Source organism: Gorilla gorilla, chromosome 18 (genome assembly GCF_029281585.2).
Source record: "Gorilla gorilla gorilla isolate KB3781 chromosome 18, NHGRI_mGorGor1-v2.1_pri, whole genome shotgun sequence".
Lineage (NCBI taxonomy): Eukaryota > Metazoa > Chordata > Mammalia > Primates > Hominidae > Gorilla > Gorilla gorilla.
Window position 1 is genome coordinate 111,523,026 of NC_073242.2, and position 27,729 is coordinate 111,550,754.

At 43.2% G+C, this 27,729-nt stretch overlaps 1 protein-coding gene across 3 annotated transcripts; it reads left to right on the forward strand.

Annotated features, from left to right (window-relative positions):
- The first annotated feature begins 28 nt into the window (after window positions 1–28).
- Window positions 29–26,412, forward strand: CENPN (centromere protein N). 3 transcript variants are annotated; one of them, XM_031002809.3, is made up of 11 exons: window positions 29–394; window positions 5,040–5,220; window positions 7,252–7,297; window positions 10,441–10,500; window positions 10,877–10,953; window positions 13,241–13,417; window positions 15,742–15,843; window positions 17,872–17,935; window positions 19,602–19,714; window positions 23,107–23,233; window positions 23,504–26,412. In XM_031002809.3, the coding sequence occupies exons 2-11, from the start codon at window positions 5,050–5,052 to the stop codon at window positions 23,584–23,586; spliced, it is 1,020 nt and encodes a 339-aa protein (XP_030858669.1). In that variant the 5' UTR covers window positions 29–394; window positions 5,040–5,049; the 3' UTR covers window positions 23,587–26,412. The 3 variants fall into 3 exon arrangements, with proteins under 3 accessions (XP_030858669.1, XP_030858671.1, XP_030858672.1); XM_031002811.3 differs by lacking the exon at window positions 15,742–15,843 and having other exon boundaries at window positions 271–394; XM_031002812.3 differs by lacking the exons at window positions 15,742–15,843; window positions 17,872–17,935; window positions 19,602–19,714; window positions 23,107–23,233; window positions 23,504–26,412 and adding an exon at window positions 15,900–16,969 and having other exon boundaries at window positions 271–394.
- The last annotated feature ends 1,317 nt before the right edge of the window (window positions 26,413–27,729 follow it).

A 27,729-nucleotide genomic window follows, 5' to 3' on the forward strand; every position in this document is an offset into this window, starting at 1 on the left:
TCCCCGCCCCCGCCGCCCGCGGGCCCCAAGGCGCATGCGCTGCCTGGCCTGGAGAGGCCCATTTCCGCCCGTCGTGGGGGGAGGCACAGTGAGTCCACTGGGGCACGGCAGCGTCTAAGTCACAAGCCGAGCACACAAGCCAGGTCCTAACGGAGCCTATGTGTAAGTCCACTACTGGTGCGAGGTTGCACACTTCTAAGAAGAGCGGCGTGGGGGGCTCGGCGACCTTCGCTTCAGTCGCTCCCCCGTGCAGTCCCCTGTGCCCAAGACACAGCCTGATGCTTGTGCTCCGGTGGGCGGAGCTTGGAGGCGGCGGAAACTGCAATTGGTGGCTTTGAAGGCGCGGCGAGCGGGAACAGCCCCAGAGGAGTGAGCCTGCAGGAGATGTGGGCCGGTAAGAGAGCCCCGGGCGGCACTGGATCGGGCCCCGGAGGGTGTGGGGCCTTGAGGAAGCCAGATCCCAGGCCTCGGGGGTGGCTTTTTCGCAATTGTCGCACGTTGTGAGGCGCAGGATTGGCGCTGGGTCTCGGGCTCGGGGCAGGGAACTACGGTTCGGGCCGAGGTGAGGGGGCGGTGGCGCTGTGGCGGCATTGACGTCACCTCGCCCGCGGTGGGGCGGGTGGAGCCTTTCGTAGGCTCGCGACTGCGTCAGAGGAGGGCCGTGTGGTCATGTGACCAGGGGCTCCGCTCTACGAGCCTGGGGTTGCTTCCTTTCCCAGAGTTGGGGTTTTGCTTTTCTGTCACTTCGGCTTCCGTCGTTTTTTGTCCGTGTACCCTCTTGCGTTGCTCCTCGCATTGCCTGTTGGAGCGCAGCAGAGGTGTGTGGCTATGGGAACGTTACTTAAAATGGATCTTTTCGATCATGCGTTCCACAGATCTTGAGCATCTACTGTATGTCAGGCACTAAAACGCTAGGAAGTATAAAGAAAGTTTAAAAATGGGGCCAGGCGCGGTAGTTTACGCCTGTAATCCCAGCACTTTGGGAGATCGAGGCGGGCGGATCACCTTAGGTCGGGAGTTCGAGACCAGCCTGGCCAACATGGTGAAACCCCGTCTCTACTAAAAATACAAAAATTAACCGGACGTGGTATCGGGTGCCTGTAATCCCAGCTATTTGGGAGGCTGAGGCAGGAGAAGCGCGTGAACCTGGGAGGCGGAGGTTGCAGTGACCCGAGATCGCGCCACTGCACTGCACCCTGAGCGACAAAGCGAGACTGTCTCAAAAACAACAGAAAAAGGAAAGTTTAAAAATGGTCACGGGGTAAACGTTTACTAAAGGGATTTCCGTCTTAATTGGTGAGACTGAGGGCGCTCTACCAAATTTCTTTAGACTGGCGTTCTGCAAACTTTACCCGGAATTAATCATCTGACGTACTTTTTAAAAGATGCTAAATCTCAAGCCCTCCGTGCTCCCTCCTCACAGTTTAATTTGATAGGGCCCAGGAATCTTCATTTTAACAGGTAGCCTCATCTGTGGGTTTTTTTTTGTTTTTTTGAGACGGAGTCTTGCTTTGTCGCCCATGTTGGAGGGCAGTGGCACGTTCTCGGCTCACTGCAACCTCCTCCTCCCGGATTCAGTCTGTTCTCTTGCCTCAGCCTCCCGAGTAGCTGGGACTACAGGTGTGCGTCACGACACCCGGCTACTTTTGTATTTCTAGTAGAGACGGAGTTTCACCATGTTGGCCTGGGTGGTCTTGAACGACTGACCTCAAGTGATGCACCACGCCCGGCGCGCTCCCGGCCCCTCGCCCATGTTCTTAATGGGAGAGGTGTTGATTTGATGTTTCACTGACTGTTGAACCCCAAACCACCCAGGTTGTCTCCTCAGGCATTCATTCCACAAGTATTTATCAAAGACACATTAGACTGTTCTTGGCCTGATTAGACTTACTGACTATAGTGAGGCAGTTCTGGTCTAGGAGTATAGCTGTGAATAAAAACATCGTCCTGCCCTGGAGCTCAATTTTAGAAACAAGAAAATTTAAAAAGATAATTTCAGATAGTTCTGTAAAGACAATTAGCAGTGGATGGCCTGGTGCAGTGGCTCACGCCTGTAATCCCAGTACTTTGGGAGGCCGAGGCGGGAGGATCACTTGAGATTGGGAGTTCAAGACCAGCCTGACCAACATGGTGAAACCCCATCTTTACTAAAAATAGAAAAATTAGTTGGGTGTCATGGTGCACACCTGTAATCCCAGATACTCGGGAGGCTGAGGCAGGAGAATCATTTGAATCTGGGAGGCAGAGGCTGCAGGAGGCTGCAGTGAGCAGAAATCCCACTACTGCACTCTAATGTGGGTGACCCAGCAAGATTCCGTCTAAAAAAAAGGAAAAAAACAATTAGCAGTGGAGAGTGGGGAAGTAACTTTTGGTTGGGTGGTCAGGATAAGTTTGAGGAGAAACCATCTAAGCTAACACCAGAATTGCAAGAAGTCACTGGAGAGAACATGTGCAGGAAGAACCTTCTAGGCAGTCATAACTGCAGGCACAATGGTCCTTCTCCAGAGAGATTATTTAAGAGACTAGTGTAGTTGGAGCTCAGAAAACCAAGGAGAGGGAAGCAGGGGCCACGCAACACGGGGCCTTGTGGACCATGGTGAAGGCTTTAGATGGTCCAGTAACTACACAAAGAAACAAATCCGACTCCTGTTTCATGATCCTGATTCTGTTCCTACGACCTTAATTCAGTTATTTTTCTATTTCTAAATGACTCCTAATCCTTCCTCTTTATCTTTGTCTTACTATCATTTTCAGTATATTGTTAAAATACAGTCAACTATTTCTTTTCAGAAGTGGACAAGGATAATTTTTCAGTGTTCAACAAATAAGTCACAGCCAGGACTCTTGTAGGAAGATACTTCTTTGTCCCTGGAATTCCCAAAGTTGTGAAGGAAACAGATAAGACTGACAGGCTTGTCTTAAACACAGGTGCCAAGGTCTGTGTGTGCCTTCCTAGAAGATACACTGTTAAGGGACATTAAAGTATGCAGGTGGTACCATGCATTGTTTAAAAATCATGTTTGCAGACCACGCGCGGTGGCTCACGCCTGTAATCCCAGCACTTCGGGAGGCCGAGGAGGGCAGATCACTTGAGGTCAGGAGTTCGAGACCAGCCTGGGCAACGTGGTGAAACCATGTCTCTACTAAAGATACAAAAATTAGCCAGGCGTGGTGGTGCACGCCTGCAGTCCTAGCTACCTGGGAGGCTGAGGCAGGAGAATCACTTGAACCAGGCAGGGGAGGTTGCAGTGAGCCGAGGTTGCACCACTGCACTCCAGCCCGGGTGACAGAGTGAGACTCTATCTCGAATGAAAAAAATAAATAAATATCATGTTTGCTTGCTTTTTTTGTTCTGTATTTGAAGAGAGAGAGAGAGATGCTCACTGGTGTCCCCAAATAAAGTAGCAGACATGAGATCAGCTGTCACCATTGGCTCACAACTTCTGCCAAAGGAAAATAATAAAAGGGCTCAGAATCTTCCTTCCTTATTCCTGCAGCCGCTAGGTCATTCTTCTGGAGATTATATCCCTTGCCTATTGATAAGGGAGGCACACCAGATTTGGGGCTCAGGACCTTATAGACAGTTAAGGGATCTCACCTTCAGGCATGGGCAGGAGAAGTGAGGGAGGAAAGAGCTCTTTGTTCACAGGCAGTGCATTAAAGGACTAAGAGACAGCAATCCACTGCACCACTAGCTCTTAGCATGTCCTGTGGACTCACAGATCCAGCTGTTTATTCGGTATCTCCATTTGGACTCTCATCTTTATCTTAATATTAACAGATTCAGAACAGAATTACAGAATTCTTGAGCTTTCTCCTGCCCCTCTCGCAGTCTTGGCCATCTCAGCTAATAGTAACTTTGTCTTTTAGTTCCCTGGTAAAAACCTTGGTTTCATCTTTGGTTCTTTTCTTGATCTAACACCCCACATGTAATCTATCTGGAAACCCTGTGAGTTCCCTCTTAAAAGTGTATCCAGAACCTGACCTCTTCCCCTGCCTCACTAACCTCCAACCTCTGCCCTCGCCTCCTTACACTGCGTTCTCAGTACAGTAGCCGGATTGATCCTGGTAGAAAAGCTAAACAAGAGCATGTCCTGCCTGTGCTCAGCACCTTGCAGAGTGAAAACAGCAGTGATCCCCGCAGTGCCTTTCAAGGCCCTCCATGATGACTGACGTCACCTCCTTCTCTATGCCTCCTTCCTGTCTCTGCTGTCCCCTGACTGGAGGCCACCCTTCCCTGTTCCTCGAAGGCCCCAAGCAGGCTCTTGCCTCAGGACTTTTGCACATGCTGTTCCTTCTGCCTGGAAAGCTCTTCCACCACATGACTCCTTCTCCTGCAAGGATTGCCCCCAAGTCATATTCTCTATGAGGCCTACTCTCTCCAGCACTCCCACGCTCAACTCAGCCTGCCAAAATTATTCCATTTTCTCCGGCACTCCTCACTTTTAACATAGTTTGTGATTTCCTTGTTGTTTCTCTCTCCCCACTAGAATGGATGTGCCATAGTGGAACAGATGTTTGTCTTTTTGGCCAAAGACGTATCTATTCCCAGTGCCTAGAAAAGGGCCTGGCATGCACAGGTCCTCAATAAGGGGTTACATGAATCAGTAAATGAATGAATGATTTATATATCATCACCATCAAAACATCAAAATACTCTAGCCAGAAAAGGAGAGATAGCACTAATTTTTAAACTCTAAAACATTTAAATATACATTAAGGAGAAAATAATTAAATGCTCATGCTAAAAGACTGCAGAATAGCTGAAAAAGTATAAACATTTAGGTATTTGACCTACAAATCAAAATCCCAGCTAAATATGATGCTGATGGCCAGGCGCGGTAGCTCACGCCTGTAATCCCAGCACTTTGGCAGGTTGAGGCGGGTGGATTGCTTGAGCCTAAGAGTTCAAGACCAATGTGGGCAATCTAGTGAGACCCTGTCTCTATTTTTCATATGTGTGTGTGTATGTGTAAATAAAGACACACAAGTATTGTATTTGGTTAATACTTTGTTGTGCTGTTTTTGTTTTGTAAAAGTGCCAAAGAGATGGATGAGACTGTTGCTGAGTTCATCAAGAGGACCATCTTGAAAATCCCCATGAATGAACTGACAACAATCCTGAAGGCCTGGGATTTTTTGTCTGAAAATCAACTGCAGACTGTAAATTTCCGGCAGAGAAAGGAATCTGTAGTTCAGCACTTGATCCATCTGTGTGAGGTAACAGTGTTAAAAATGATGAGCCTTGAACAGAGTGCTACCCCCTTGGGTTTTTCTTTCTTCTATGCCTTACTCCAAAAGAGATGTAAGGTAGCTGCTAAACTACTAGTGAAGTGTTGAGGGCTATATACAACTGCAGTGGAAAAAAACCTAATTTTTAATTGACCTTTTCATCTTAAAAGAATGCTTAAAAATCAATAAGATGGAAAAAGTAAATATAGTAGAAAAAACAGTACAAATTAAAATAACGAGCAGTATTTTTTGCAGTATTTTTTTAAACCTATCAAATTATCAAGGATGAAAAGACAACAACACCCAGATGTATTGGCAAAGTTGTAAGGAAAGAGACTCTGTCTTTCATGTGTATTTATCTCCTTAATTGCTTAATGTTTTAAAATGTTTTCAGACTATCAGAAAAGTTGCAAATTTAGTTCAAATAATTTTCTTATTCCAATATACCCGTCCCTCCTTCACTTTTATTTATTTATTTTTTATTTATTTTTGAGACAGAGTCTTGCTCTGTCATCCACGCCGGAGTGCAGAGGCACAAACTCAGCTTACTGCAACCTCTGCCTCCCAGGTTCTAGCGATTCTAGTGCCTCAGCCTCCTGAGTAGCTGGGACTACAGGCACGCACCACCACACTGGCTAATTTTTGTATTTTCAGTACAGATGAGGTTTTGCCATGTTGGCCAGGTTGGTGTCGAACTCCTGACCTCAGTTGATCTGCTCACTTTGGCCTCCCAAAGTGCTGGGATTACAGGTGTGAGCCACCATGCCTGGCCTCCTTTGCTTTTAAATAAATATACTTTTTCACCTAGCAATTCTACTTACAGAAATTTATGATGAGAAAATAATAAAAAATAGGAGGTATGTATAAATATTGATAAATATTTGGTTATATAAATCAAGATGCATTGTAGCATTGTTTTAAAAACAAAACACGTTCACATAAAGACGTGTGTACTAATGTTCACAGCAACATTATTCATAAAAGCCACAAACTGGAAACAACCCAAATGTCCATCAGCAGGTAAACAGATGAACAGATTGTGATGTTTCCATACAGTGCATATACTCAGCAGTAAAAAGGAATGAAGTATTCATAGATGCTAACATATGGATGGATATCAAAATAATTGTGCTGAGTAAAAGCCAGACCAAAAAAATGAGTACACACTTATGTTAACATTCATATAAACCTCTAGAAAATGCAAATAAATCTGTAATGACAGAAAGCAGATCAGCGTTTGCCTTAGGACTAAGGCTTGGGAGGTAGAGACATGGGAACCAAGAAGAGTGGAAGGAAGTGGGTGGTGATAAGAAAGGGACACAAGACTGGACTCAGTGGCTCCTGCCTGGAATCCCAGCACTTTGGAAGGCCAAGGCAGGCAGATCATTTGGGGTTAGGAGACCAGCCTGGCCAACATGGTGAAACCCCTTCCCTACTAAAAATACAAAAATTAGCTGGGCATGGTGGCGCACACCTGTAATCCCAACTCCTTGGGAGGCTGAGGCAGGAGTATCACTTGAACCTGGGAGACAAAGGTTGCAGTGAGCTAAGATTGCGTGTTTGCACTCCTGCTTGGGCAATAGAGCAAGACTCTGTCTCAAAAAAAAAAAAAGAAAGAGACACAAGAAAATCTGGGAGGCAGTGCTGGTGGATATTGTCACTGTCTTGATTGTGGTAGTGGTTTTGTGTGTATATTCATAAGTCAAAATGTATCAAATTATATACTTTAAAAATATACAGTTTAATGGATGATAATTATACTTCAATAAAGTTAATTTTTAAAAAATCAAAAAGTTAAAAGTGATAAATGAGGAATAAATTGTGAGAGAAGGTTGTGGACTAAGACATGAATCAGAAAGAATGTCCATTGGTTAACAGGAGAAGAGATTGGAGACGGGTTGTCAGTAAAGTACTGAGAATGTGCTAATAGTCTGTTCTAACCAATCCTAAAATGTGTTTTAAACGGGATAGAACCAAACCTATCACCACAGTTACTAAATAATTTGTTTTCTCTTTTAGGAAAAGCGTGCAAGTATCAGTGATGCTGCCCTGTTAGACATCATTTGTAAGTTTTAGTGATTTGTATTTATACTTAACCAATCAGTTTTATTAGAGGCAATTTTGTTTCTTTGTTTGTGAAACAGGGTCTCCCTCTGTCGCCCAGGCTGGAGTGCAGTAACGCCATCTCAGCTCATCGCGACCTCTGCCTCCTGGATTCAAGTGATTCTCCAACCTCAGCCTCCCGAGTAGCTGGGACTATAGGAGTGCACCACCATGTGTGGCTAATTTTTTGTATTTTTTGCCACAAGGTTTTGCCGTGTTGTCCAGGCTGGTCTCCAGCTCCTGGGCTCAAGTGTTCCTCCTACGAAAGTGCTGGGATTATAGGTGTGAACCGCTGTACTTGTCCCAGAAGCAATTTTGTATAGAATGCCTCAGAGTCTAGAGTTGAGGAGACCTTGTTTCAAATCCCAGTATGTCACTCAGCCGTATGTTCTTTGACAAGTTGCATCACCTTTCTGAGCCTCAGACTTCAAGCAGAGATAATAGTACATTATCTACTTCACGGTATTCTTGTTAGGATTAAATGAGAGGTAGTGCCTGAGAAGCTGTTAGCATGGTAACTGGCACATCAGAAGCACAAAGTAAATGTTTGGCTTTGTATTACTCAGGTTGCCAACTTACAACAGCTCAACTTAAAATTATTCAACTAGTATGAAAGCAGCAGACATTCAACAGAAACCATACTTTGAGTTCCCATACGACCATTCTTTTCTCACTTTCAGTACAGCATTTAGTAAGTTACATGAGGTATGCAACAGTTTATGATAGAAGACTGTTGGATGATTTTGCTCAACTGTAGGCTAATGTAAGTGCTCTGAGCACACATAAGGTAGGCTAGGCTAAGCTAAGATATATGAAGGTTAGGTGAATTATTTTCACCTCAAGGTGGATTTATCAGGCATACCCCCATCATAAGTCAAGAAGCATCTGTATTATTATTAAAGGATTTGAAAATATCTTTCTGAAAATTTGTTCCTATTACAGTGTAGCTTCTCACCTCTCCTCCCTTCCATTTCATTGATTTTTGTCTAGCTTTCCTGTCTGTACTTTTTCAAGATGTCTGTGTTTTTTATCAGAAGGCAGCATACTATAGGGGCTGAGAACACAGGCCCTGGGGCCAGACTTCTTGGGTTCATTTCATGGCTCCGTTACTGCCTCCCTCTGAGCCCTGGAGGAAGTTGGTTAACATCTCTGTGGCATACCGGCATCTCTGGTATTATCATTTGACCAATCTGTATAATAGTGATAATATCACAGAAGGTTATGGTGAGGATTAAATAAGAGTACATGTTAAATACTTAGAGCCTGGTATTAACTAATTGCAATCATTATGTATTAGCTGTTTTCTGTAAGTGTAACCAAAATTATCTTTATTAATATTTTGCCCCAACTCATGGCATGCTCCAATTCAGCTATTGCTGAATTTGGAGCATCTGCCTCTGATTTAGTTTGTCTCATTTTCAGTGGTTGGATTCTCTCAAGCATAAAAGGTGGATCCACACCATTCCCATTTCTCATACATTGATTCAAAAATTCATTAAGCACCTGGCTGGACGCAGTGGCTCACACCTGTAATCCCAGCACTTTGGGAGACCAAGGCAGGTGGATCACCTGAGGTCAGGAGTTGGAGACCAGCCTGGCCACTATGGTGAAACCCCATCTCTACTAAAAATACAAAAAATTAGCCGGCATGATGGCAGGTACCTGTAATCTGCTATTCGGGAGGCTGAGGCAGGAGAATCATTTGAACCCAGGAGACAGAGGTTACAGTGAGCCAAGATCGCACCACTGCACTCCAGCCTGGCGACACCGTGAGACTGTCTCAAAAAAAAAAAAGGAAAAAGAAAAGAAAACCTGGTCTGAAGTCCAGAGGCATGACAGAGGTCAGTGCAGAGAGAGTTTTAAGCCAGAAGGATGAAGGGATATGGTTGAACTTGCTAACTTCCTAGGTCCATTTCTACTCCAAGACACTCCAAGTTTGTAACTCCTGAAAGGTGTTTTCTGTCATATACTTATTCATTCATTCGTTCATCAAACATATACTGAAGCCTGGTGTGGTGGTGTGGGACACTTGGGAGGCTGAGGCAGGAGGATCGCTTGAGCCCACGAGTTCAAGTCTAGCCCAGTTAACATAGTGAGACCCTGTCTCTTAGAAAAACAAAACAAATATTGAGTGCTTGGTTTATGCCACGCAGTTAAGTTTAGACCTGGGACTACAACAGTGAACAGGTCCCTCATTTCCATCAGAGTCTAACTGGAAAGACAGGCAGTGTACAAGTGAACATCTAAATAAATAATGTGGCCGGGCATGATGGCTCACGCCTGTAATCCCAGCACTTTGGGAGGCCAAGGTAGGTGGATCACCCGAGGTCAGGAGTTCGACACTAGCCTGGCCAACATGGTAAAACCTCATCTCTAATAAAAATACAAAAAATTAGCCAGGCGTTGTGGCAGGCACGTGTAATTCCAGTACTCGGGAGGCTGAGGCAGGAGAATCGCTTGAACCCGGGAGGCACAGGTTGCAGTGAGCTGAGATTGCACTATTGCACTCCAGCCTGGGCAACAAGGGTGAAACTCCGTCTCAAAAAATAATAATAATAAATACACACATACATACATACATACATAATGTGACATCAGGTAGTGATGAGTCCTCCGACGGGAACTGGGAACTAACGCAGGGCGTTTGGGGTAGGGTGATCAGGGTGGGGACTACTCTGAGTAGAGAGCAGAATGAGGTGGGGAGTGGGGTGTGTAAGGAGCTAGGAGAAGAGGCTCGAGGCAGAGGAACAGCTGGCTCAAATGTGGGTCCTGTGGGGCACAGCATTCCCTGTCGTGCCAGATTAATCTGGCATTCTGCGGAATGGAATAAATGGAATGTGGAAATGGAATAAATGGGCTAACATAGAATAAATACCAAAACTCAACTGTATTATCTAAGTCAGTTGAATTGAGTAATTATGATTTGCTTTATTTATATGAAGTAACTTTAATCCATATAAAGTTTATATTTTGAATACAAATCTGTATAACCCAATTTGTGAATTACTGTTATTTTCCCCAGTTTTAAAGTATAGAAATATCTATAAGCACATTACTTCAAAGTTCTATGATATGCTAGTAATAAATCTTTCTTCCCTCTCTCAGATATGCAATTTCATCAGCACCAGAAAGTTTGGGATGTTTTTCAGATGAGTAAAGGACCAGGTAATATTTTCTGTTTACAATTGAATATTTATATTTGATAGTTTGGCTTGGACTCAGGAAGCAGAGGTTACAGCGAGCTGAGATTGCACCACTGTACTCCAGCCTGGGTGACAGAGCAAGACTCTATATCCAAAAAAAAGAATAGCAGTATGTTCCTCATTTCTTTCAAAATGAGGTGATTATTTATTACTCACTTTTGGAAAATGAGAAACATACTTCTTGGTGCCATGTCAGAAGTACTAGCAGTATTTGTGTGATTTGATCATTATTACTCTGGAATTATACAAAATGCTTAGTTTCATGGTACTTTACGAATGTATTTACTGAAGACATTGTAGCTCTCTTGATTTTTCTTTATTTTTTTTCACTTTGGCAGGTGAAGATGTTGACCTTTTTGATATGAAACAATTTAAAAATTCGTTTAAGAAAATTCTTCAGAGAGCATTAAAAAATGTAAGAATAAAATTCATCTTTTACATAAAATTCAATGTCATGATGTCTGTGCACTTAAAATTTCCTACTATCATAGTTTTTTTTAATTTGTAAGAAATTCAGTTAGTAATAATTCATACTGTTCTACTCCATATCAGAAACACACTGTAAATATTATGAAAACTTCCCTTTCCTCTCTCCTGTCCATTCAGGGCCTGAGGCTTCTTTTTCCAGAGGAGCTCAGTCCAACAGAGCTCTCTGCAGTGATGGAAATGCTCTGTATTGGCATTGTTCAGTTCAGCCACACGTAGCTGCTGAGCACTTGTGGCTAGTGTGACTGAGCAGCTGAATTTTTAATCTTTTTTTTTTTTTTTTCTTTCCTTGAGACAGAGTCTTACTCTGTTGCCCAGGCTGGAGTGCAGTGGCAAGATCTCGGCTCACTGCAGCTGCCTCCAGGGTTCAAGCAATTCTTCTGCCTCCGCCTCCCGAGTAGCTGGGACTACAGGCACGCACCACCATGCCCAGCTAATTTTTGTATTTTTAGTAGTGATGGGGTTTCTCCATGTTGACCAGGCTGGTCTCGAACTCCTAACCTCAGATGATCTGCCTGCCTCGGCCTCCCAAAGTGCTGGGATTACAGGTGTAAGCCACAGCACCCAGCTTGAATTTTTAATCTTTTTAAACTTTAATGATTTTTTACATTAAATAGCCACATGTAGCTAGTAGTTCCAGTAATAGTCAGTGCAAACCTGAAGCACCCTTGATTTTACAGATGTTTTTGCTTTTTTAATGTAAAACAAAGAAGCTATTCAGAATAAGACAATCTTCCATTCAAGCCAGTAGAGGCCCACTGAGCATGTGACTGGGGCCGGGCTCTATGATGCTCACTCAGGAAAGTCAGACAGCTGTGTGCCGCCATACCCTGGACTGGGGAGACTTTCTTGTCTCCTGCACTGAGGGAATTTGGAAAAGCTGCTAAAGAATGGGCAGAATTTGCTAGTGCCACTGTAACAACCCACTTTTCCTAGAACAAGATCTCAGAGGGAGGAAACAGAGACGTGGGCAAGCCGAGTGCATCTCACTCAAGTCCCTCCTTTCTAGGCTCAGAGCTTTAAAGGGAAGCTGAATCAGAGGGGAGCTGATAATCCAGGAGCAGCCTATTAAATTCCAGACCAGTTGGCAACCATATTTAAAAGTTTGGAAAGGCCTGTATTTTATCCATGAAATGGATTCAAGGTAGTACCTCTGGTCTCGCCATGTAACATTCCTTTAGAGGAGTTTTTAGCTTCTGAGCTAAATGCATAAGAGCATTAGGGATAGTATATTTTCAAGCCCATTATTACATAGAAATCTTCTTTAAGCCCATTATGACATAGAAATCTTCTTTTTCTTCTTCTTTTTCTTTTGTTTTTTTTTTTTGTTGTTGTTGTTGTTTTTTTTTTTTTGGAAACATGGTCTCACTTTGTTGCCCAGGCTGGAATGCACTGACATGATCTCGGCTCACTATAGTCTAGACCTCCCAGGCTCAAGCCATCCTCCAACCTCAGCCTCTTGAGTAGCTGGGACTATAAGCACATGTCACCGTGCCTGGCTTTTTTTTATTTTTTTTTTCCGGTAGATACTGAGTTTCACTATGTTGTCCAGGTTGGTCTCAAAACTCCTGGGCTCAAGCGATCCTCCTACCTCAGCCTCCCAAAGTGCTAGGATTACAGGCATAAGCCACAACACCCAGCCTAATTACGTAGAATTAGTTTATAGCGTGTGCTAGGTCTGGGTTAGATGCTAAGAAGGCTTCATTATAAAACAAGTATCTCATTTGTAAGGCTGCCTTACCTCATAAACTCTTACATATGGAGGGACAGTTTTCAGGACAAGCCCAAGAAATTATTGAAAAAACAATCACCTCTACAAAAAAAAACTTTTTAAAAAAATTAGCCAGGCATGATGGCACGTGCCTGTGGTCTCAGCTACTAGGGAGGCTGAGATGGGATTGCTTGAGCCCAGGAAGTTGAGGCTGCCGTGAGCAAGCTATGATCATGCCACAGCACTCCAGCCTGAGCAACTGAGCAAGACCTAGTCTCAAAAAAAAAAAAAAAAGAACTGAAAAGGATTTTTTTTTTTAAAAATCACAAAATGTTTTCCCAAAGATTCCCATAATACTCATGAAAAGCAGAAAAGACTGCCAGGTCTCAACCTGCATACAAGAGTATAGGGACATCATTGTTCACCCCTAAAAAGCACCTGGAGTTGGTGCCACAATGAAATTTTAATTAGGAAATTAAGCCTTTTTTTTTTTTTCTTTAATAAGGTGACAGTCAGCTTCAGAGAAACTGAGGAGAATGCAGTCTGGATTCGAATTGCCTGGGGAACACAGTACACAAAGCCAAACCAGTACAAACCTACCTACGTGGTGTACTACTCCCAGACTCCGTACGCCTTCACTTCCTCCTCCATGCTAAGGCGCAATACACCGCTTCTGGGTCAGGTATGGAAAAAATTATTACAAGCTATAGTATTTTATTATCCTATCTCAAAGGTCTATATAGATTTTAACTGTTCAATAAGTATTTGATAGAGAATACTAGGCCAGGTGCAGTGGCATGTACCTGTGGTCCCAGCTACTTGGGAGGCTGAAGTGGGAGGATTGCTCGTGCCCACGAGTCCGAGGCTGCCGTGAGCTGCGATCACAAGACAAAGCAACACCCCACCTCTAAAAAAACAAAAAAAAGATATAGAATACCACATGTAATTCTTGTTCTCCTAAAATAAGAAACAGAGAGTGTTGTTATCTGCAGATGGGAACATGGCATAAGATATTAGATTGGAGCTATATTTTATTGTTTTTTGATCTAGAAATAATGCATACTTAATATAAAAAAATGCAACCGATACAGAAGTCTCTAAAGATTAAAAAGTCTTCAAAGCTTCTTACCCCTTTTCCCTATTCCATTCGTTCAAAATAACTACTGTCAAAGTTTGCTATTTCCTTTGACAAGACAGTTATTAGAAAAGCCAGGGTAGGCCAGGCGCGGTGCTCACGTCTGTAATCCCAATACTTTGGGAGGCCGAGGCAGGTGGATCACCTGAAGTCAGGAGTTTGAGACCAGCCTGGCCAACATGGTGAAACCCCGTCTTTACTAAAAATACAAAAAAATTAGCCAGGCGTGGTGGTGGGCACCTGTAATCCCAGTTACTTGGGAGGCTGAGGCAGGAGAATTGCTAGAACCCGGGAGGCAGAGATTGCAGTGAGCCCAGATCGCACCATTGCACTCCAGCCTGGGCAACGAGAAAGAAACTCCGTCTTTAAAAAAAAAAAAAAAAAAAAAAAATTAACATAACATTTCCACGTGGTTACAAATGAATATACCTCATTACTTTTTCATAATTGTATAATTTGCTTATTAATGAACATTATTTTCATTTGTAACCATTTCTCCCACATTCCATACACAAGGAGACTGCTTTCACATAAGATGTAGCCTCTGTTCCGAGCCTGCTTCTCTTTATGGTTCTGCCTTTAATATCACAGGCTTCCTAGCATCTTTCCCCAAAGTTAGTTCTCCCTAAATTGGCCTGGCACTTGGTGCTACCACTATTAGCATTCGCAACCTCAGTGGCACCTTCAGTTGGTTCCAGAGCTGCCACATCAGCTGGTTGTAGGCGAGCAGCTCCACCATCCTGGCTGCATCATGTCCTGTCACTCCACAGCAGAGTGGGGTGGAGGTGCGGTGTGGAGTACCAAGTTGTGACCAGGTGAGCCCTAGGTAGTAAATGACTACTTGCTTGTCATTTAAGTTTTTTGGTGGTTTATTGAAATGGCAAACACTGCTACTCACTTCTATTTCCTTAAAACACTTCTTTACATTTGGGGTCTCCTGCTCCATGATACATAGTGGTCTTTCATCCACTTATAGCCAGGTGAGTACACCTTGCCACAGGTAGTTTAAACATTACCCCAAAGGCTAATGTTCTTTTTTTTTTTGAGACAGAGTCTCACTCTGTCACCCAGGGTGGGGTGCAGTGGGGCGATCTTGGCTCACTGCACCCTCCACCCCCCAGGTTCAAGCGATTCTCCTGCCTCAGCCTCCCAAGTAGCTGGGACTACAGGCACTCACCACTGTGCCTGGCTAATTTATTTTTCTATTTTTAGTGGAGGTGGGGTTTCACCATGTTGCCCAGGCTGGTCTCAAACTCCCGACTTCAAGTGATCCACCTGCCTTGGCCTGCCAAAGTGCTGGGATTACAGGCGTGAGCCACCGCGCGGACTAATGTTCATTTCTATTGTGTATCTTAAGGCAAACTTGTCTCTGTTCTCTAGATCAGGGTAAACATCTTATCCTATCATAGTAATTCTGTTTCAGTCTTCTTTTCCCCTAATGACAGGAAACTCTTATGAGCTGTATTCAATACACACTTATTTCTTCAGTATTTGCCAAAAAGCATACATATCTGCATTTTTTGTATGGCAATATCATTATGGTATTAGATGACTGATATTCAAAAACAGTAACATTTTGAGTATTTATTGTTTATTCCTAAGTCTGAACTTGATTTATTAGTAACTACTAACTTTAAACAGGATCGCTTTTCTAAGAAATGATACAAAAGACTGCATTTATCAGAATATTAATGCCATTAACCACTTTGTTTTTGAAGCTCAGTAACAGGCTATCAGATTTTTTTCTAGACTTCTTTTTACATTTACGGGGAAACTATTCACTAATTGCAGCTCTTACATTTTACTTTGACAAGTATTATAAACACAGAGGCAGTAATCCTAGTAATAGTCTTGCAAATTTTCATTTCAAGGCGCTGACAATTGCTAGCAAACACCATCAGATTGTGAAAATGGACCTGAGAAGTCGGTATCTGGACTCTCTTAAGGCTATTGTTTTTAAACAGTATAATCAGGTGAGCCAATCAGTGACTCTCTTTAAAGGTAAATCTTTATTTTCTCTTTGACACAGGAGTTAGAAGCTACTGGGAAAATCTACCTCAGACAAGAGGAGATCATTTTAGATATTACCGAAATGAAGAAAGCTTGCAATTAGTGAACATGAAAGGAAAATAAAAATTCCTCACAGTCATCTTTTTATAATTGTATTGTGTTTTATACGACTCATTAGTCACTGGAGTCTGTGTTGTAGATCTCAGCTTCCAAATCACCTGATCACACTAGAATTTGTTTTCTCTTTAGAGAAACTTCACATTATCTTTTGAAGCTAAATATATTATTCTATGAAACAACAGAAAAGTAGAATTAACTTTTTGTCCCATCACTCAAGCAGGTTATACAGGCACTGGAATTAAAGGGAAAAGCAGTGGTTTTTTAAATCCCAAAGTTCTTTTGTTAAAATTATTTGAATGTAATGTTCCCCTCTAATGACAAATACAGATCTGTCCTTACAGATGCAGGGGTGTTTTTTCAAACTATGCATGGCAAATGTCTGCATATGTGTTGACACTCCTGTGAGTGGATTGTTAATGCTCTGTATATATCTTTGAGCCACTAGAGATGTTATACTTCTGTATTTTCATCTGTTCTAGGCAGAAAGAAGTGACAGCTCTCTGCAAGCAGTCCCTCTTTAAGGAAAAACTAACATTAAGAAGTTATATCATGAGGCCAGGCACAGTGGTTCACACCTATAATCCCAGCACTTTAGGAGGCCAAGGTGGGAGGAATGCTTGAGCCCAGGAGTTTGAGACGAGCCTGGGCAGCATAGGGAGACCACATCTCTACAAAACAAAAAATAAATAATATATATTTTTCAAACTTAGATCATGGTTTTCTTCTCTAGCCATCCCCTCCTACCTACTACCCTCTCACCAAATTGATATAAACTGTTCTGCTATAATACGACAGTAGTGGCCAGGCACGATGGCTCATGCCTGTAACCCTAGCTCTTTGGGAGGCCAAGAAGGGCAAATCCCTTGAGCCCAGGAGTTCAAGACCAGTTTGGACAATATGGCGAAAACCCGTCTCTACAAAAAATACAATAAATAACCAGGCATGCCGGGCGCGGTGGCTCACACCTGTAATCCCAGCACTTTGGGAGGCCGAGGCGGGCGGATCACAAAGTCAGGAGATCAAGACCATCCTTGCTAACACGGCGAAACCTTGTCTCTACTAAAAATACAAAAAAATTAGCCAGGCATGGTGGCAGGTGCCTGTAGTCCCAGCTACCTGGGAGGCTGAGGCAGGAGAATGGCATGAACCTGGGAGGCAGAGCTTGCAGTGAGTGGAGATAGTGCCATTGCACTCCAGCGTGGGCGACAGAGTGAGACTCTGTCTCAAAAAAAATAGCAGCCAGGTGTGGTGCCGCATGCCTATAGTCCCAGCTACCTGGGAGGCTGAGTTAGGAGGATCTCCAAAGCCCAGGGAGACTGAGGCTGCAGTGAGCCATGATCATGCCACTCACTCCAGCCTGAGCAACAGACTGAGATATTGTGTTAAAAAAAAAAAAAAAAAAAAAAAAAAGACAGTGGCATTCTTATGAAAATCCACATTGTCAAGCACTGAACTATAAAAACAATGGATTCAGTGGGTGAAGGTAGGAGAAGGGGTTCAAGAGATTCAGACTTACAGTAGGAAAGTTATTTTTCCAATCTCAGTAAGTTTTTTAGGGTTATGAAGATTGAGCACTGACGACGCTGAAATACCACAGTGCAAATGCTTCCGTAGACGCCCTGGGCTCTGCACTCACCAGATCCATTTCTATGATAAAGCATAGAGCTCCTCAAACAGAACAGTCGAGTTGCAGGCTCAGCAGCCTCCTTGTCAGTGTCCTGCTCAACTCAGCCAACTCAGCCAGGATATGGCTTTGGATCTTTCTGTTGGAAAAAAATAAACATTTGATATACTTTAATATACTAAAAAAAAAATTAATATGTGTACTTCAAGATGTCAAGATTAGTAAAATATTCACTTTTTTTTCCTAGACCTATGAAACTCACAACTCTACGACACCTCTACAGGAAAGAAGCCTTGGACTAGATATAAATAGTACGTGTGTGTTAATATGAAACTGAATTTTGGAAATGCATCATTCCCTTATAGATTTCTTTCACTTGGTAAAACGTGTATAGTAGGATCCTAATTTAAAACTTTTATTGTTTTCAGAAAAATTGAAAAGTAAATATCTGTTGAAGGAGGAAAGCTAATCTACCATAGGTCTCCTTTAGAATTTACTAGAATAACAATAAACAACAAAAGAGTAATTACAAAAACAAAAGTTAGCTAATAGTTGTTGAGCATTTCTTGTGTGCCAGGCACCACACTAAGATGTTTATATGTATTCTTTCCTTAATCTTCACAGTAGTCCTGTGAATAAGCGCAGTTCATCAGGAAACTGGGTTTCAGGGAGGTATGGTAACTCTCTAGGCAAAGTCACACAGCTAAGGAGTGGCAAAACCGGGAGTGAAATCCAGGTACGTCTGGATCTGGAGCCCATGCTCTTAATGTGCTGGATAAACTTCTAGAACAATGAGAATCATGACTGTATTGCTACTCACAGATGTCTGAAGTCTCTCACTAGAAAACCCAAGAGAACAGAGTACAGAACTACTAAAGTAAATTTACAAAAGTGGTGGGGTAAAATAAAAATTCATAAAAAAATGAAAACTTTCCTATCTCTTAGTAGAGATTTGGCAATGAAATGAAACGGTGCCACTGTTATAAACTAAACACGTTTATGATTTTCCAGTGTCATAGGAACTGCTGTTGATCTCATCTTAGGTAAAGAAATCAGGATATAAAATTGTGTGTATCTTACGATTCCAGTTTTAAAAATACATAGGCGAGACTAGGAACAATGTTATGCATCTGTGGTCCCGGCTACTTGGGAGGTTGAGGAGGGAAGATCACGAGCCCAAGATATCCAGTCCAGACTGGGCAACATAGTGAGACCCTGTCTCTTTTTTTTTTTTTTTTTTTTTTTTAAGACAGAGTCTCACTCTGTTTCCTAGGCTGGAATGCAGTAGCATGATCTCAGCTCACTGCAACCTCTGCTTCCCAGGTTCAAGCGATTCTCTTTCCTCAGCCTCCCAACTATCTGGGACTACAGGCGCCTGCCACCACACCTGGCTAATTTTTGTATTTTTAGTAGACATGGGATTTCACTATGTTGGCCAGGCTGGTCTGGAACTTCTGACCTCAAGTGATCCTCCCGCCTCAGCCTCCCAAAGTGCTGGGATTACAGGTGTGAGCCACCGTGCCCGGCCGAGACCCCATCTATTAAAAAAAATACGTATATAGGCTGGGTGCCGTGGAGAGAGAGAGAGAGAGAGAGGGAGAGGGAGAGGGAGAGGGAGAGGGAGAGGGAGAGGGAGGGAGGGAGGGAGGGAGGGAGGGAGAGAGAGAGAGAGAGAGAGAGATATGCATCTTTATTTTTATTCACTGTAAAAAGAGCTAGGCAAAAATATACTAAAATGCTAACAGTGCTTATCTCTGGGTGGTAGAATTATGATTTTTATTTTCTCTTTTATCAACCTGTACTTCACTACCCTAAAAAAGTTCCCTACACTAACAAATTATTCCAGCCAAGAGAAGAAGCAGTAAATATTATTTTAAAATTATACAAACAATTCAAAGGGTTAGGAATGAAAGGAGGATAATTTAAGGATGAAATATATTCCTAACAGCTGTTTTATTTGAAATCTTCCACCCATAGTGGATTCAAGGATCATTCATGAAAACATAGTAGAAAAAGAGAGAGTCCAACGAATAACTCAAGAAACATTTGGAGATTATCCTCAACCACAACTAGAATTTGCACAATATAAGGTAAGATGTCGTAATAAATATTAAGTACAAGATATCAACAGTGTTTAAAAAGAACAAAAACCTTAAGTGGAAAACAAATCTAAGAAACTGTTCCTTTTTCATTTGTCACTTAAATTTCATGTAATAAATTTATGAATTAAATAGACCTCTTTATTGTGTTTATAAGTTCCTCTGTTAGCAAAGGAGACCTTTAGAAATTATGAATCTGGGCTGGGCGTGATGGCTCACACTTGTAATCCCAGCACTTTGGGAGGCCAAGGCAGGCGGATCACGTGAGGTCAGGAGTTCGAGACCAGCCTGGCCAACATGGTAAAACCCTGTCTCTACTAAAAATACAAAAAATTATCTGGACGTGGTGGCACGTGCCTGTAATCCCAGTTACTCAGGAGGCTGAGGCAGGAGAATCGCTTGAACCCAGGAGGCGGAGGTTGCAGTGAGCCAAGATCACGCCACTGCACTCCAGCCTGGGCGACAGAGCCAGGGTCCATCTCAAAAAAAAAAAAAGAAAGAGATTATGAATTTGCCTTTTTGTTTCATCTTACATATTAATGCAGTTATGCATAACTGGCAGTAATCTTTATATTTGAGGGGGAAAAAATGTAGATTATGCCATTCTAGCCCATCCACAACCTAGGACAGTATTTGGCACATAATAGGCGCTCATAAGTACTTGCTGAATAAAAGAATGAATAGGTAAGTCATTACATAGCCCAGCTGGCATCACATGGAGAAAAGCCAGTAACCTAGGCAGTACCACAAAAGTGGCTTGTTCAGAAGTGTGCCTTCCAGACATGTGCTGCTGCGCCCCCGGGAAGGCCAGGGCAGGGGGCTACAGGTGTTTAATGCAAACCCATTGCCACCACTAGGAGAATTTGAGGCTTATATTGTGATCACTCTAATTTCAGTCCATGCTCATACTCAAAACACCTTACTGCCCCCAAGCCCTCTAATAAATTTTTTTCTCTTAAGCCTTTCTGTAGCTACAGGCCACACTTTAAATCTGCCATTGATCTGCTCACTTAGGCCCAAAGCGTGTTTGATATGATTTAGTTTTAGTGGGAGAAACGGACTGACACCTTTCAAGTTGGGTCCCTTAATGGCAGGCTTTAAACTAGTTCCTTTAAACAGTTGATAATCTAGGATAGTGGTTCTCAAAGCATAGTCTCTGGATTAGTAGTATCAGCATCACTTGGGAAGGGGGAGGAAATGCTGATTCTTGACCCCACCCTAGTCCTACTGGACTGGGGGAGGTGGGACCCCGCATTCTGTTTTCACGAGCCCTCCAGCTGATTCTGCACACGCAAGCATGAGAGCCACTGGTCTAGGATGCAGAAAATGTGCTTTCTAAACTTCCCTTTATACACATCTCAGAATGGCACTATTCTGTATGTCAAGGTTACACATTTATTCATAGCTTCTACTAATTTTTTCCTACCTTTTCTAATTCGAAAAATGTCAAATCTGGCCAGGTGCAGTGGCTCACACCTGTAATTACAGCACTTTGGGAGGCCGAGGTGGGCAGATCACCTGAGGCCAGGAGTTCAAGACCAGTCTGGCCAATATGGTGAAACCCCATCTCTACTAAAAATACAAAAATTAGCCAGGCATGGTGGCACACGCCTGTAGTCCCAGCTACTCAGGAGGCAGAGGCAGGAGAAGAGCTTGAACCTGGGAGGCGGAGGTTGCAGTGAGCCGAGGTCGCACCACTGCACTCCAGCCTGGACAACAGAGCAAGACTCTGTCTCAAAAAAAAGGGTCAAATCTTCAGAAAACTTGCAAGAATACTCCAATGAATATCCATTTCTCTTCACTTCAGTTCACCAGTTGTTAACAGTTTGGTGCGTTCACTTGAACCATTTGAGTTAGTTGCAGACATTACTCATCCACCACATAGTTTACTGTATTGCCTCTGAATTTTAATGATCACTTTAGGTTAAAAAAAAAATTGAAACAGAATTTCATGAATATTTGATGATATCACATGGTATCGTAATGGTACTGGGGTTCCCTCTTTTTTTTTTTTTTTTTTTTGAGACGGAATCTCGCTTTGTCGCCCAGGCTGGAGTGCAGTGGTGTGATCTTGGCTCACTGCAACCTCTGCCTCCCAGGTTCAAGCAATTCTCCTGCCTCAGCCTCCCGAGTAGCTGGGATTACAGGCATCTGCCACCACACCTGGCTAATTTTTTTTTGTGGATTTTTAGTAGAGATGGGGTTTCATCGTGTTGGCCAGACTGGTCTCGAACTGCTGGCCTCAGGTGATCCACCTGCCTCGGCCTCCCAAGGTGCTCGGATTACAAACATGAGCCACTGCGCCCAGCCATAAGTTGATAATTATTTTACCTGGGTGATGTGCACATGGGGCTCATACCGTGCTCCTTACTTTTGTATATGTTTAAAATCTTCCATAATTAGAAGTTAAAAAGATATCTCAGTTGGGCACAGTGGCTCACACCTATAATCCCAGCACTTTGGGAGGCTGAGGCAGGCGGATCCCTTGAACCCAGGAGATTGAGACCAGCCTGGGCGACACAGCAAAACCCTGTGTCTACAAAAATTCAAAAATACAAGGTGTGGTAGCATGTGGCTGTGGTCCCAGCTACTTGCGCTGAGGCGGGAGAATGGCTTGAGCTAGGGAGGTCGAGGCTGCAATGAGCCATGTTCGTACCACTCCAACTTGGGCAACAAAGTAAGACTCTGTCTCAAAAAAGAAAGAAAGAAAGAAATCTCAGTGTGACTCAAAAAAAATGTGGTATTTTTACATTGAAGTTATAGATTGCAAAAGATAGCACTAATTTTCCATTAAGAATGCAAACTGTAAAGGGCACCTGAGGGTGGAACTGACAGTCAGCATCTCCCATGTGGCAGGCACTGTGCATGCTGGCATTTTGTCTTGGATGTTGTTTGATATACCAGTTGCCCTCTATGTTTTGTTTTGTTTTTTTCTGAGATGGAGTTTCACTCTGTTGCCCAGGCTGGAGTGCAGTGGCACCATCTTGGCTCACTGCAGCCTCTGCCTCCTGGGTTCAAGCAATTCTCATGCCTCGGCCTCCTGGGTAGCTGGAATTACAGGTGCCCACCACCATACCCAGCTAATTATTGTATTTTTAGTTAAGACAGGGTTTCACCATGTTGGCCAGGCTGGTCTCAAACTCCTAACCTCAAGTGATCCACTCGCCTTGGCTTCCCAAAGTGCTGAGATTACAGGCATGAGCCATTGTGCCCGACCTGCCCTCTATGTTTGCAGTTAGCAGATTAAATGGTCCCCACCCCTGTTAATTCCTGTATTTCTTAATGGCAAGAATTAATGAAACGTATCATTATGATTTCATTATATTTTACCATTTGTATTTATACAATACGTTTAATAGTCATTTATAAATGTTTGTTGACAGCTTGAAACAAAATTCAAAAGTGGTTTAAATGGGAGCATCTTGGCTGAGAGGGAAGAACCACTCCGATGCCTAATAAAGTTCTCTAGCCCACATCTTCTGGAAGCATTGAAATCCTTAGCACCAGCGGGTGAGTGGTCAGCTTACTCTATAAGCTAGAAAAATTAACAACATGCCTCCATTCCGTCCTTATAATCTGCTAATTACTTCTGAGCTCTCCCATCACCCTAGTCTGCTAGCCCATCCTGCTCTTTCTTGCATCTTCTGCTTCTGTACTTAATAGGGAGGAGGGGCATCTATGATCCACTCTCTAATCTCAGCCATTTTTAAACTGACTCAAATCCATCCTCCTGTGATGACTTTTAATTTCTTTTTCCCTTTTTTTTTTTTTTAATTTCAGGTATTGCAGATGCTCCACTTTCTCCACTACTCACTTGCATACCCAACAAGAGAATGAATTATTTTAAAATTAGAGATAAATAAGACATGCGTGGTTTCTTAAGCACAGCTCCTCCTTCTTGATACTGCACATGCACTTCAGTTCATGGCTAGCTGTATAGCTTCCGTCTGTAAACTTGTATTTTCAAGAATCCTTGGTATTGAATTTTTAGAAATGCTCACATAATTGTTGGGACTGATTCATTCCTCCACGATATGCCTCCTCTCTCCGATACACTGCTAACTGTAGCCATTGTGGCATTTGAGATGACAGGACATATATATATATATGGCCCCACACTTGACCTTGAGTGCCTGAGTGCTCTGAAATCAAGCATATGGCACAGCGCTCAAGACTTTTGGGTTTGTGTCCTTTTTTCTATGGCTGTCTCTTCTCAATTCTGGAGAGGTCTGGTTCCAGTGGCTGGTTTCCAGGGATTGATTCTTAAGCTCTGGATCACAGAGAGAAGCAACAAGGAGCTATACTCAACTCAAAACTTTTTAGGAGAATCATGAAATTGGTCTATTCAAAGGATGGAGTTGAGTCCATTGTGTTATTGTTGCAAGAGGTTGCATATTTGGTGAGTCAGTTATATAAAATAATGTTCTTATTGTAAATATGATACTTCTCATAATCTATTTTATCATGTGTATAACATTCAAACTGACAAATATTATACTGACTTATGAATAAAGGTGTCAAAAAACTGGCACATCAGTTAATTTTGATCAAAGTACTTCAGTGATCATCACTAAATACCCTATCTTTTTAAAAAATTTTTCCTTTCTAATTTTTTATTTCTTTATTTATTTATTGAGACAGGGTCTCACTGTGTCACCCAAGCTGGAGTGCAGTGGCATGATCATGGCTCACTGCAGCCTGGACCTCCCAGGCTCAAGTGATCCTTCCACCTCAGCCTCCCGAATAGCTGGGATTACAGACGTGCTCCATCATGCCCAGCTAATTTTTTTTTGTTTGTTTTTTGTTTTTTGAGACAAAGTCTCCTTCTATCGCCCAGGCTGGAGTGCAGTTGCACAATCTTGGCTCCCTGCAACCTCTGCCTCCTGGGTTGAAGCGATTCTCCTGCCTCAGCCTCCGAGTAGCTGGGACTACAGGCCTGCACCACCATGCCCAGCTAATTTTTGTATTTTTAGTAGAGACAGGGTTTCTCCATGTTGCCCAGGCTGATCTCAAACTCCTGGGCTCAAGCAATCTGCCCATTTTAGCCTCCCAAAATGCTGGGATTATAGGAGTGTATTAGTCTGTTCTCATGCTGCTAATAAAGATACCTAAGACTGGGTAATTTACAAAGGAAAGAGGCTTAACTGACACACATTTCCACGTGGCCAGGGAGGCCTCACAATCATGGTGGAAGGCAAATGAGAAGCAAAGTCATGTCTTACATGGCGGCAGGCAAGAGAGCTTGTGCAGGGAAACTCCCATTTATAAACCCACCAGAGCTCATGAAACTTATTCACTACCATGAGAATAGTATGGGGGAAATCGTTCCCATGACTCAAGTATCTCCACCTGGCCCTGCCCTTGCCACATGGGGGTTATTAAAATTCAAGGTGACACTTGTGTGGAGACACAGCCAAACCATATCACAGGCATGAGCTACCACGCCCGCCAGCATGTCTTTTTTAAACATTTTAAAATCTATTCTTTATCTTGTTTCAGAGAGGATTTGGAGTTACAGAAACACATTAGACTGGGCATGGTGGCTCACACTTGTAATCCCAGCACTTCGGGAGGTTTCTCCTAGTGTACTCTCACACTTCTGATACCAGATATGTGGGGGGAGGGGGTTTCCCCCACACATTAAGCAAGTGTGAAACATGATATAGAAAAATGACTTCACTCTGGGCTGGGTGTAGTGGCTCACGCCTGTAATCCTAACACTTTGGGAAGCCGAGGTGGGCAGATCACCCGAGGTCAGGAGTTCAAGACCTAGCCAACATGGCAAAACCTTGTCTTAACTAAAAATAGAAAAATTAGTTGGGGGTAGTGGCAGCCGCCTGTAATCCCAGCTATTCGAGAGGCTGAGGCAGGAGAACTGGTTGAACCGGGGAGGCAGAGGTTGCAGTGAGCCAAGATCATGCCACTGCACTCTAGCCTGGGTGACAGAGTGAAACTCTGCCTCAAAAAATAAAATAAAGGCCAGGCATGGTGGCTCACGCCTATAATCCCAGCACTTTCAGAGGCCGAGGCAGGTGGGTCACAAGGTCAAGAGTTTGAGACCAGCCTTAGCAACATGGTGAAGGTGAACTCCGACTCTACTAAAAATACAAAAGTTAGCTGGGTGTGGTGGTGTGCATCTGTAATCCCAGCTACTTAGGAGTCTGAGGCAGGAGAATCGCTTGAACCCGGGAGACACAGGTTGCAGTGAGCCGAGACTGCACCACTGCACTCCAGCCTAGGTGATAGAGTGAGACTCCATCTTAAAAAATAAATAAAATAAATGACATCACTCTGGTTCAGAGCTCTAAAATGGAGGGAGGAAGCCATTCTAAAAAGGACTCCCTACATGACCTGCAACTTGAAAAAAAATTAAAAGCTCCAAAAAAAAAACAATACGGGAGCTTACCTTGAACCTTTGAATTGGGCCAAATTGCGATGACCACTGCATCCTGGAAAATTTTATTTCACCAGCACTACAACTCCTCAACAGCACCAACCAATAAACTATGGATTTTTGTACTAAGCCAGTCGCCTCTTTCAAAACAACTTGTCAACTTGTCTAATCATCCTCAGCTTTTTTTAAAAACCCCTCCTCTACCCTCTCTCTTCAGAACACAAGTGGCTTCTACCTGAATCTGTCTCCCAAATTGCAATTCCTAAGACCTCAATAAAAACACCTTGTCTTGCTGCTTTGCAGTGTGGTCTTTTGCCCCTTGGATGACATTAAATGGTGTCAGAATTGAGTGGGACAAAGAAGCGACTCCCTTCTTTGTTCTGGTGCGGCCACGGATTCGAGCACAGTTCCTGCAGGAGGAACTCCTTGTGTTCCACACCTCTCCCATGGCCACGGATTCTGTTTATGAGTTGTCTCATTCCTTAACCCCCTGCCTTGGTTGAGGTTCTTTATCCAACGTCCTTGGTTGCCAGCTGTCCAGTAGCTGGGATTACAGGCACGTGCCACCATGCCCAGCTAATTTTCGTATTTTTAGTAGAGACGGGGTTTCACCGTGTTGGTCAGACTGGTCTCAAACTCCTGACCTCAAGTGATCCTCCCGCCTCGGCCTCCCAAAGTGCTGGGATTACAGGTGTGAGCCTCAGTGCCCAGCCAAAATTCTATTTAACTTGATTTTTCTCTTCATGGCCAACTCACTGTTTCATTTGTGAAACTACTAGGGAAATTTCAGACTAGGGAATATTGAGGCACAGAAAATGATGGTACTTTGGCATGCTGGATGCTTTTGAAAATGGAAAGGCCTGAGAAATACACTTGAGAGTCAGGGTCCCTCTAACCTTGTCTTACTCTTGCCTCAACCAAGGGCAGAGAGGAACTCCCTCTGGAATTTCCTTGTCTGACTAAGAAAGCTTCTTACTAAAAGAAACACAGTTGCCTTCTATTCTGTCTTTCAAATCTCATTATCTATCAAAAAATGAAGACTGAGGAATAGAGCCACATATGGATGGACCTTTTCATAAGGCCTGCCCTTCAGGCTCATTCAGATTCCAAAGAGAATCATTTACAAGTTAATTTCTGTCTCCCTGGTCCATTTACTCTCCCTTATAATAATTTACTGCTCCTCAGAAGAATTACACACGTTCCCCATCTCCTTACACCCCTATGAAAAAGGGTATATAAGCGTCCACACCCCATTGGGGGTTGGGGAATCATCACTCTGTGATGCCTCCCCTTCCCCCCAGGCATGTTAATAAAACTTGTATGCCTTTTCTCCTATTAATCCGTCTTTTATCAGTTGATTTTCAGTGGTTTTTTTTTTAGCACTTGTTTGCAGGATCCAAAAGCTGCTCTGCTATTCTGGAAGCCACAGTCAAGGGACCCAGGACCCGAGCAGCTGGCAGAAGGACTTGTACCTTCTGTTTGTCCATTTGTATCCAAGATGTTAAAATCATGATGTCACAACATTTAGACATTTAAATGGTTAATCAAATGTATGTCTCTCCTGATATACAGCTAACTGCTATAGCCTAATGCAGGCCTCCTTGTTAAAATG

Excerpts from the sequence above, each read along its gene's own strand:
- CENPN (XM_031002809.3), top strand. The coding sequence starts at position 5,050 with ATGGATGAGACTGTTGCTGAGTTCATCAAGAGGACCATCTTGAAAATC. Across the intron at positions 10,954-13,240 it reads TTCAGAGAGCATTAAAAAAT|GTGACAGTCAGCTTCAGAGA; the intron begins GTAAGAATAAAA and ends TTCTTTAATAAG. Across the intron at positions 15,844-17,871 it reads TTTTTAAACAGTATAATCAG|ACCTATGAAACTCACAACTC; the intron begins GTGAGCCAATCA and ends TTTTTTTCCTAG.